The following is an 11,993-nucleotide window of genomic DNA, read 5'->3' as shown; positions in this document are numbered from 1 at the left end:
TTCATTCAAATGTTTCTTTATTTAGGTATTTACATAAAATAATTAAGTATTGAATTTCATGTAATTGCAATTAATATTAGTCAATAATTTAGATTTACATACAAATTATAATATAGTGTATGAACCGTTAGATACAAGGAAGATATCCGCGAAGGCTATAATACTATTTCTTGCAATAAAACTACGCAACTTTGTTCGTAAATGGCGGACGTGTGAAAACTGCAAACGACTGGATAACCGATTAGTTTCAACGCCCGCGAGAAAGCGATCTTAAATCGCTTTTATATCGATTTCGGATTTCACTTTATTTTCCTGAATGATCGATTCATCAGATCTGAAATATGCTGTGCGTATACTGAACAAATGAGCTACATTTAGGCCAACTCATTCAAAATAAACACATACGTTTCAAGTCTGAGAAATGATCAAAATTGATGGCACCTATTTCAAAAAGCACTTCAGATTAATGTCGCACTTAAATTGAATACAGTTTATTTATATTATTTATAGCAAAATATTACTCTAAAAACTTGCTTTTTCTGTAAATACTGAGAGGGTTATTAGATAGAATAATACTTTGCTATAGCGCAAAACAGGAGCGTTACAGACTAAGAGGTACATAGAGATATAATTACTTTCGCTTTACTAGTATATTGTCCAATAATTAACAAATAAATGATAGTGGAAAGCTTACGTTTTCGCAATATATGTGTTCTCGATTATAAAATGCATAACTCTTTATATTAATTTTAGCAAAATCTACATTATATAAAGTCTGGTGTACAACCGTGGGCAACATTTTGCGGAAGTAAATCAAAATCCTACTTTTAAGGGTACGTATCATTTAAAAAAAAAACTGTGTTATATATTTTTCGTTACAGATATGAATAAATGTAGTGTGCAATCAACGATAATGTGCAATCTTTGTAAAAATTCACAAATATCCAAGTCGCCCGCAGTTGTACGCTCACCTTTATTTTATTAATTACAATGTTCAACAATACCCCCCGTATGGGGTCATAATTCAACAAATTTTCGTTTTCACATTTATTAGGTTACAAAATCACAATTGCCAATTTTTAAGTCACTGTAAATATAATTTCATCAATTGACTATCATTACATATGGGTGGACATAATGGAAGATTAAAATTTGCAAAATACAAAATAAAACTGTATTAGAAAATAGATTATGCTAGTTACTATTTCATTGTAAGTGACATACATTATATCATACATAATAGGTTTCGCGAGAATAATATGTGGAAAATACAACTCATTGAGAAATCCATTTTAACTTGGCGTAATAATAAAACAGCTTATTTTTTAAAATTTGGTGTTTCGCGTTCATAATACACATTGGTACCCAAAAATTTTGATTACATTTTATATGTCGAAATAAGATACATAATTTCAACTCGCTTCACGCAATAAGAACTGGGAACCTATTTTTGAATCATTCTAATTCACATAAAAATCGTATACGACATTTTGTACGCGATTCACAATTCGAATGCTTCGAAAATACGTCTCCTTTAATAGCCATACAATTATCAAACTAGGCGTCATACAATCCAAGCCGTAAATAAGTCCATTTCTGCCAATTAAAGCAATAATTATAAAATTCAGTTCTCGTACAAAATTTAATAAATTTCAATTTCATATAAAAAAGCTAATTATTTTACTAAATTACCGACACACGATCTTTTAAGTCTGACAGACAGATCTTTGGATAACTTATAAAATCGATGTTTTAAACGTAAAAAATAAAATAAAAAATTGCGAATTACACTGTTTTAAAAATATTTATGGAAGTCATTTTTGATTGAGCAAAACTACATCTAGTATCCTTTTAAGTCTCGTCATAATCATAAGGCTATAAATATCCAAACATGTTGCTTAAATCAATTTGCTCGACCAAAAATGTTGTTCTAGTCACCAGACGACCATCCAATATCAATTATTCTAAAAATCTCAGTGTTCATCTAAACGAAACTAATATTACGCTTACAACATACAGCGAAGATACAAAAATCATAATAATACATTATGGTCATAATATAAACAAACAAAAAGACTAGATTGTTAAAAATAACAATTATTTAATTATTCATTGACTTAAATTTAAATATATAATCACATAATATAATGAGATAAGAACGTCGAAGGGTTCGCAAATTAAATCGGGCAGTCTCGGAGACAGGGCCAATACTGGAGGAAATTAATGCAAAAAGTATAGTTTTGCTTCTGTATTCGCGATACAGAATGCAATATTCGTGAGCTGGCTTTTTGATATTATAATTAATATCAATAGAGCCCATTTTCTGATTAAATAACTTTTTTTTGTCAATCAGTGAATAAAACTCCCAAGCTTTTGGACCCTGTGGTAGTTGTGAATTATAACCGAGTCTAAAATTTAAGGAGATTCTCAATTTATCTGTATTTAAAAATATTTCACGAATTGTTGTTTGTACAAAAGAATTACAAACTTCGCCCTTTATCAACCAAAGGTTGCTCTATTAGCTATGGTTATGCTTCGAAACCACAGACAAAATTCTACAAACTGTAAGAACTAATTTTGATACGTATTCGAATAAAGATTCTATACCGAGATTTTTTTTTTGTTTTTATAAAAACATATTCACAACTATAAATCTCGAGACTGTTAGCCCCGCAGAAACGTTATCAAAGTAAAATGTGACAAGCGACATTGTGTTAACGGATATACATACTCCAACTTAAGGTAAAAATGTGACAATTATTTTGGTAAAGTAATTATAAAATAATCACGTTGCTAATTTCATTGAAACGGTCTTATTAAAGGTAGCCTCATTTAATTTGTGCAGTTTTTGATCTCATTTTGATTCTCAATTTTTTGTTTACTACTAAAAGGGTTTACTTTTCAAAAAACACGACCGTTCAATGAAATTGACCAACTCTGAAATTAATAAAATTCTATGTAATATTTCCATCAAAACTAGCTTAGCATTAGAGAAACCTGGAAGCGATTTCATGTTATTTATACAATTTATTTGTTAGCTAAACTATCTAGCGCAAACATGGAACCGATCTAATCTTCCTACTTCATACATTTTCATTCAAAAAACTTTATTTTCTAAATGAAAATACATGTTCGTAACACTCTTAAATTACAAGGCAAACCTATACTTTTATTATCATACGAGATTTTGTATTCGAGATTATTTTGAATATATTTTAGTCAAACGAAAATAAAATGTAGGTATACGTTGTCGAAAAAACTATTCGAAATATTATGTCATAGATTTCATCGTATTATTAGGTACACCTGTAAGTTGGCAGTGATATTTGTTCACGCTAGCCGTCAATGTTAAACTAAAACTAAAAACAACGCCATTTCGTTTGATTAAATTAAATAAAATCGGCGGTGCAAGAATGGTAACAAAATGGCGTACAGAGTATTCTTAGGGCCTTAGAAGCAAATAAATACAATTTGGTTAATAAAATCTACACCTATTTTTTATTTATAATATTTGTTAATTCATATAAAATACGATATACAAATAGCCTTGACGGTGTCATTGGAAATCGTCAATAATACCGGGTGGTAAAATATAAAATCACTAAGTTTATCAACTTACAATACATTTGGTCAAATGCGAACTCCGCGGTTGCATTAGGGATTTTGAAGACAAATTGTGAAAAAGAGACTATTTTGTAGTGTTTACAAAATTAATATTCTACATTTCAGTTATTTACAAATCGTGTTTGATTTCAATGAACACGAGAAGGCTATGAAACAGTTCATAAATAGTAGTTTTGACGATTCGTTATCACCGAACGAAATAAAATCTTGAATAAATAATATCCCCATTAATTTCAATGGTCATTTAAAAATATCGTTAATTTCTGTCCGAAATCGTGTCAATTCTATTATTTACAAACGTACATACACACGTATGTTAGCATGAGATTACATTGGGACGTCCCAAACTGTTTCTAATTGACCTACAAGCCACATCGGGTATTAACTAATCCAACTATTTTATTATCATATATTGGAAGGTATTGTGTTATCTGTCATGTTGATATCTCCGTTTTTATATAATAAATATTGCAAATAATTTCATTTATATATAGGAACCAAATTCGTGAATAAATTATGCGTAACGCCTTCGCGATAAGGTCGACTTTCGCGCGTCTCGCAGGCGCCGAGCGCGGTCGCTCAACAGAAGCAAGCGTAAAAACGGGACATGTCGATATTCCATGACGAATTGAGTTGGTTTCTGGAATATAGATAACAATTAATTGCACAAGTTTAGTGAGTATGGCTTTTGTGTAGAAATATACATTAAGATAAATACAATAAAAACAGCTGTTTAATCGTGAACTAATATCTTTCGTTGTACCTACTTCTAATAACCATCGAAGTAGTTTTACATTAAGGAGTAATAAATAAATATCTATCTTCACGAACTTTCGCATTTATCATATTATACATACAATACATGACTTTAATGTAAAGTATCATTTTTTTTTTGTGTAAAGGTTTTTCCAGACGCAGCGGCCAACGCTCTTATCAACATTGATTGGTTAAATTAATAGTTAACTTTATTTTTTTGTCCTTCAGACATGATAAGAAATGAAAATATTGAATACGTATTTTTTCTTTTTTTCATACTCAAATAATTACAGTGTTAAATGGAGTTCAAACACGTGACGTCACTATTGTGTAGAATATTACAGAGTGGTGACATTTGAACTCGACGTTGAAAAAAGAAAGAAAAAGTACGTGCCCAAATTTTTTCTATTATCTGTCTGAGGGACTAAATACAATTTTTATAAGACCAAATCATGTTGCTCTGCAATATGTTTTCACACATGTTTAATGTTTATGTAAATAAATATCTTTATCTTTATTTCACTACCGAGGAATCATTCCTTTTATAATATTAGTAGGATGGTGACGTAACTCACCATCAGGGGTCAAGCGGGTGCGGCGGGGAGGCGCCGCAGCTGCTGCCTTCAGAGTGCGGCTCGCCCTCGCCCACCTGTGGGCAAAGCTGACGCAATCACGTGACAAGGGGGTAGTGAGTGCGTGCGAGCGAAGGTGATAATATAACAACTGTCTACAGCATTTTTGCGCACGGGTTATGCATAGCTTATTTTTATTGCTTTATGACCTAGAATTAAGAATAACAACAAAAAATTGTTCTGAATTTGCTTTTATGTGTAAAAAATAGAAAAATTCATATCAATGAATGTATGAAACATGAACATAGAGACGATTCAATTTGTTGCCAAATATATTTTTTTCTTTCTTTCTTTCATTCTTTTTAATTATTAAAACATACCAAAAATCCATTTAAGATTAATTCTCACAAGAGAAGATTTAAAATAGAGTCCAAATATTTATTAAAAATGAAAAGTTCTAATTTCCTGTCATGTTCCATAGAAGATTTTTCGCATAAAAATCTAACCCTATCATGCTTTCAGTATAATGGCCTTGGTAACGTCGTCTCTCAAATCTCACGATATTTTGATGAAAGCGTGCCCCTTGTTCTTGCGAATAAGCCCCCATAATTATTTATAAATATATCCCAATGAGAATGGGACGTGCATCTTTAGAGACATTCTACTATGAAGATGGAAAATTCAAATCGCTATAACTTCTTAAAAAGCAAATATTTTCGATTTGTAATCGCACTTTTTTATATAAATTTACTTATATAATTAGAATATAATAAGTAAAATCCATGCGCAAAAAAAAATTTTTTTTTTGTTGACCGGTGATATAATATCTTTGGACAATCTCACACAGCGCCATCTAGCCCCAAAGTAAGCAATTAATATGCTTGTGTTATGGGTGCTAGCTTAACGGATATACTACTTATATACTTTTTTTTAAATACATACATATTATACATAGTGACACCCAGACCCGTCACAGAAATTAAAATTCATCATTTCAATTTCTGCCCGGCCGGGAATCGAACCCGGGACCTCTCGGCATAGTAGTACGTTCTGAACCACTACACCAAACGGCCGACAAATGTGATGCGGCAAGAGATGTGTCATCAATCGGTTATCTTGTGATCTCAGGGCCATAATATCAAGAGACACTACGGTTCGTGTGATGAAATGAATTCCAAAACTCGATTCTAAGGCAGGATTCACATTGACCGGCGCGAGTCGTCGCGCAGCGTAGCGTAAAAATCCGATGGAATACGCTCGGAAGGGACCGGCTGCCGACGCATGCTCGCGCATCCGTCAGAATTGAAATGTCAGTTGATTAGTTGTAAGCAATTACGATACTAAAAACTGTTAATAAAATACTATTTTCTTTACGACCGTATAAGTGCGCTCCGACGTGCACTGGTCAATGGACATCGTAACTAAATCTGAGCTCTATTCATATTCAAGGTCTGTAATTTGTTAGATTCAATATTATAGATCAATCAAAAGACAATCTATTTCCAGTGTGAATCGAATTTTGAACGTCATTTCATTTATGATGAACCTTTAAATCTATATTCAATATTGATCGAATTAATATTTATATCATTCACAGGTCTGTACATTTGAATGCGAAGAATCAATTTAATCAAACTTAGTTATTAAATACACAAAGTTACATTCGTAACAAAGTCAACTACACTACCGCTTACGGAGCAGTTTGTCTTTTTTACGGGACTATTCCCACCGCTGCAACTTTTGTATAGCCAGAAACTACAGCTTGACCGCCTATAAAACCCAACCAGTGAAGGTCAAATTTGTCCCGGGGGAAAGTTAAACTGTCATTGGACCCGCAAAGAAATTAATTAGAAGAACAAAGGAGGAGTTCGAAGTTAAGATGCGACTTCCGAAGATTGACTTGTGTGAGCTACTCAATGAAGATGAATGATGATGATAATAATTACCTTGAGCACGTCGTGCAGCGAACTCATGGAGCCGAGGCTGAGCGGCGTGATGGAGCGCTCAAGCAGCGAGCCGCTGCCAGCGGAACCACCGCCGATTGACCTGCGGGAGGTATTGTTAGATCAGCGAGGTATTTCGGGTCTATTCATCAGGCGAAGTTATAGATGACCCACGCTGAACTGTCCCACCAAACTCAATGACAGGGGGGCGCTACCATCGTTCAACTAATGGTTTCCAACATGGCAAAAATAGGAACCAGTGATCCGGTATTGACGGTGGCGCCCCACTGTCAATGTCATGGATAGGACAGTTCAGTATTTTGGAATTATATGAGAAGTGATGACATTTATCAACGATAGCAGCCCGACGCGAAGTACCGTATTTGTGGTGTCAAGCCCCAGAAGGGAGAGAATTGACTATGAGAAGGGACATGGATCAGAGAAATTTGTAGGGAGTCAAGCTAAGCGCCCGGGGAAAGCCCAGAGCGAGTACCCGCGCGCTCTCCCGAGATTCGGTTCGTACGCCGTGAGGCAGGAAGAACCATGGGTGGTGGTGGGTCTATTTCGGGTCTATTGTCAAGGCTAGTAAATACATAAAAAAAAATCAAGGTCACGAAAATTCATAATTTCGGCCGGGAATCGAACCCGGGACCTCTCGGCATAGTAGTCCGTTTTATAACCACTACACCAAATGACCGACGAATGTATATTGACTTTATTATGTACCTTTTGTAAACATTATGGAAGCAATAAACTATTGTGTATTATCTAACGAAGGAAACCTATAAACTGGGCAGAATGATAGGCTTTATCCTAACTAGTGAGGGTTCAGTAAGATAAGCGAAGAGGTTAGTGGAAGCATTTCTTTGTGACCTCCCACTTGCGATAACCGTACTTCCCGCGAACTTCACCAGATTGTCGGTCTACCCACAATACGTGTTCCGGCCCGTGTGCCAATAGCCATCAGCTCTGCGAGCTATGCGCCCTGCCCACTACCACTTGATTTTTGCAACTATGCGGGCTACATCGGTCACTTAAGAGCATTTGACGATTTGCAAGAACTAATTTAATTAGTCTAAACAAATAAAGAAAATTTTGACTTTGGTTTTCCTGCCTGTTGGCATCTTACCAGGCCTGTTCATCTCCGCGAGTTCACATCGAAAACAAAACACGCACGATGGCCCCCTACAGGATACTATTCGACAAGGCCTCACATACGAGCGAACATTGACTCACGCACGCGTATTCTTGTGTATGATGGAAAAAATAAAGAAAATAGTGTACTAAATACTGTGCAGTATTTAACTGCCTAAATAATTATAAAAACACAGAATGTACTTTTTTAAGTTGCCTGAAGACACTGAGAGGTAAATAAGTAGTTAATATTATTCACGATAAGTCATGTTATATTATGTACTTCCTCCGCCATTTTTTGCAGTTTGCAGCACCTCACGTCACATCATTTCACCGAAGTCAGCCCTATAGCTTCGGCGCAGTGCCGATCACTGACGTTTGTCAACAAAATGGTGCTTGACTCTTGAGACAAGCTAAATAACACCATATTAGTTATTATTATTCTGTGATCTAACATCGCGGTAACTGGAGCGGTTCCACAATGAATATCAACAAGTTGTTAGTACTGACCTCTCCATGGGGCGGTGGATGGACAGCGGCGGCGAGGGCGGCGCGTCGGGCGCGGCCGGCGGCAACTCTCGCGGACGCGCGCCTCGCCACGAGCCTAGGGCAGTTAAGACATTATTATACAGGGTGGAATTTTGTAATGCCACCTGGAAGAAAAGTACCCTTAATACTGTAGATAGAAAAGTTTACTCAAAGAAAACATTCCTTTATTTTCGAAAAGAAAAAAAAACTGCATTCAAAGATTTTCGAAAATTTACCACCATACCATACAATTTTCTGTAAATAATTACAATAATTTAAGATTTCATGGTTTTCATTTCATTTGATTTATCAAGTTTGTTTGAGAGATTTCATCTTTATACTTAACCCTAACGATCGATGCAATAAAAATACAGGGTGTAATTTTTAACAGATTTTAGTTGGTTCGATTCCCGAGTGTAGCAAGCAATTTTTTGAAAATCTTTGAATGCAGTTCTATTTCTATTCAAAAATTAAGGAATGTTTTCTTTGATTAAAATTTTCTATCTACAGTATTAAGAGTACTTTCCCTTTCCTCCCAGAGGTGGCATTACAAAAATCCACCCTGTAGAGGCATTCAACGCCGTGGGGGTCACCGGTGAGTCCCACACAATAAACCTTCTATTGAGAGTAGTCTAAACAGTTAAGGTCCTTACACAATAGTATAGTCTGGTCGCGGAGCAGATAGAATTTCGTCCAATGACCCCAAGCTACCAATCCTTATCGCTCGCGCGTAATTTTATTGCTGTCGCGACTGTGCGACGGGCGGCCGCAGTGAGTGTGCGAGCGCGACAGCAACATAATTACGCGCGAGCGATAAGGATGGGTAACTTGGAGTCATTGGACAAAATTCTACGTGCTCAGCGATCGCACTTTAGTTAGTAATAGTAACCAGTCAATAGTTTTTTTACTCGTAGTAGACAATTCGTAACAATACTACATCGGATACTGTTAAAACTCGTTTTTTTTTCTTGCAAATAGGCTTTTTTAAAGTTTTTATTCTTAAATAATTACTTGAAGTGACTCAAAACAAGATTAAAAGCTTTTTGTTTTATTTTAAATTAGTATCATTAAATCACTTCTTGACTTAAAAAACATAAATTAAAATTACTTCATGCATAAATCTACGAAAGAGTACATGAAAAAAATTGAGAGCTAATAAAAAGTATCTCAATAGACATCAGTAACATCACATCATCATAATGATATTATCAAATTACTGACGAGAAGAATATTTTGAACAAATCAATTTCAATTAAAAGGGACCAAAACCACAAACAACTCACCATTATAAGAACCCGTCCCGTGCGATATCGTTAGCGGTGACGTTCGTTTACTGCTCTCTCGACTGCTGTACATCTGTAACAAACATACAGTTCAAAATATTTGTAACATTACCGTTAGGGTCAATTATTATAAGGATGAAATTTTAGTAGATTTTAATCCGTTCTATTTTCGGGTGTGGCAAGCGAATTATCGGAAATCTTTGAATGCAGTTTTCTTTCTTTTCAAAAACAAAGATTTTTTTTCTTTAGGGGCAATTTCTATGTACTTCGATCTCACTCTAAGGCTGGCATACTTTTAGTATGGAAGCTGGAAACATAGTTTTTTTTTTATATAAATCCAGTTTATTCTGCAACCTATTTATTGATACCGTTAAAGCACGTGGAGCACTTTCAGGATCAGTAACCAATTTTTCAATATCTAGTATTGTTTAGAAGTAATCCACCTTCGGCCTGATCATCACATACCATCAGGTCAGATACAGGCTTTCCTTGTTGTGGATTAAAAAAAAATTGAGTGAGATCGCTTATCAATTCCACCCTGTATATTCTTAAGAGTACTTTCCCTTCAGATGGCATTACGAAATTCCATTCTGTATACTGTATACCTGCTGCTGCTCGTCGGCTGTTTCCACGGTGGTGGGCAAGTCAAGCAGACGCTGCGAACGGATTCCATCACCAGGACCCATGTGTGATAGGTGCGCGAAGTTGGTAGGCGCTGAGATCAAGCGCGACCGGCCCTGGGACCTACGGTATGAAGCAAAAAAGTATTTAAACATTATGCATTACCATTTGTTTTTAACGATGTTTCAACAGCTTCTAGTTGTATACATGCGTAGAAAGAAAGTTGCTACTTAAACATGGGAAAAATATATTTAAAATGGAACGGTGAGTTTGGGAGTTTTGGGGCGCAAATATTCGGTCAGTGCTGAAACCCATGTGGACAACGTGCTGAGTCAAGTCGCAGACAGAGATATCAAATTTTTGTCAAAATAGGAATCGTAGAAAATTACAGCTTAGTATACACGTTATCAACTATTTAGGCTATCGTTTTAGTGCTCACCACTGTCTTCGCCACTAGGAAGTGACTGACTTTACTTTACAGTACTATCGGCAACAGTGTTAACTGTCCATTGCCAGTCATGTCGTCTTGTTCTATCGCAAAGAATCACCATTTGATGAGAGCGAGAGCAAAAACGGAAATGGATAGTTAAGGTCTCTACCCACTACACCGTATCATACCATGGCCGTGCTAGGAACGTGTCAGGCACGAAAAGCAACACGACACGCTCTACTATGCCCACTGAACGGATCGAAAATATTCTCGCCGACATTTGTTGACGCTCCGTGCATGGCACGCGTCGGTGTTGGTCGGTGACGGAACGGTCTACTGCAGTCTTTTCCAAAGTGGGCGATAACGCCCCCTTGTGGGCGCTGCAGGCTTAAAGGGGGGCGGTAAGAGACCCAGAAAAAAAATCGGGACGTTGTGTAGAGGAGGCTTGGGAGGCGTCATCTACTAGGAGGACTCTTAGACATAGACTGAGCTCGACTCTTGACTACAAAAAAGGGGGGGCGCTAAAAAATAATTTATTCTCAAAGTGGGCAGTAGACTAAATAAGTTTGGGAACCACTGGTCTACTGGGAACAGTGTCATACTTTTCAATACAAATAATATTTATTTGCCTGACACGTTCCTAGCACGGTCATGGTATGATACGGTGTAGTGGGTAGAGCAACTGGTGAGACTGAAGCGGTAGGTGGACTCTCATTTACACTCACCATGATAACGCCAATGCAAATGGTGCCAACATTAGGTATAAAAACGATAGCATTCATTCAGCCTCATTAATAAACGATATCAATATCACGTATATCTATACTCACAGTCGGTTATGCGCCTCGATGGCCTGGTGGGATTGTTCTCGCACAGAGTAGCGCCTCTTGTGCGCGCCCCACGCACCTAACGCCTCTACGCTTAGTGGCCCCTCTGTAAAGAAATAAAACAAATGATATATTATTAGCATTATAATACATTTTTCAACAGTAAATAGCGTGATTCTAGAGGAAGGTTTACATGTATAGTACCCGTGCGAAGCAGGGCGGAACGCTAGTTATGAATAAACAATTAGAAAATCAGAAATAAGTCGACCCCATTC

At 36.2% G+C, this 11,993-nt stretch overlaps 1 protein-coding gene across 1 annotated transcript in view; it reads right to left on the bottom strand.

Moving 5' to 3' along the window:
* The window catches only part of gek (serine/threonine-protein kinase gek), a 51,796-nt gene continuing 39,803 nt past the window's right edge, over nucleotides 1-11,993 (bottom strand). The window contains exons 30-36 of the mRNA XM_028322474.1: nucleotides 11,722-11,824; nucleotides 10,446-10,584; nucleotides 9,841-9,913; nucleotides 8,540-8,633; nucleotides 6,899-6,998; nucleotides 4,956-5,029; nucleotides 1-4,264 (exon numbers count right to left, since the gene is read on the bottom strand). Of these exons, the coding sequence (XP_028178275.1) occupies nucleotides 4,958-5,029; nucleotides 6,899-6,998; nucleotides 8,540-8,633; nucleotides 9,841-9,913; nucleotides 10,446-10,584; nucleotides 11,722-11,824 (581 nt within the window). The 3' untranslated portion in view covers nucleotides 1-4,264; nucleotides 4,956-4,957. The remainder of the gene's footprint in view (nucleotides 4,265-4,955; nucleotides 5,030-6,898; nucleotides 6,999-8,539; nucleotides 8,634-9,840; nucleotides 9,914-10,445; nucleotides 10,585-11,721; nucleotides 11,825-11,993) is intronic.

Source organism: Ostrinia furnacalis, unplaced genomic scaffold (genome assembly GCF_004193835.3).
Source record: "Ostrinia furnacalis isolate ACB-3 unplaced genomic scaffold, ASM419383v2 OfSCF7650, whole genome shotgun sequence".
Taxonomy (NCBI): Eukaryota; Metazoa; Arthropoda; class Insecta; order Lepidoptera; family Crambidae; genus Ostrinia; species Ostrinia furnacalis.
Note: the sequence above shows the minus strand (reverse complement) of the source record. Positions and strands in the feature narration are given on the sequence as shown.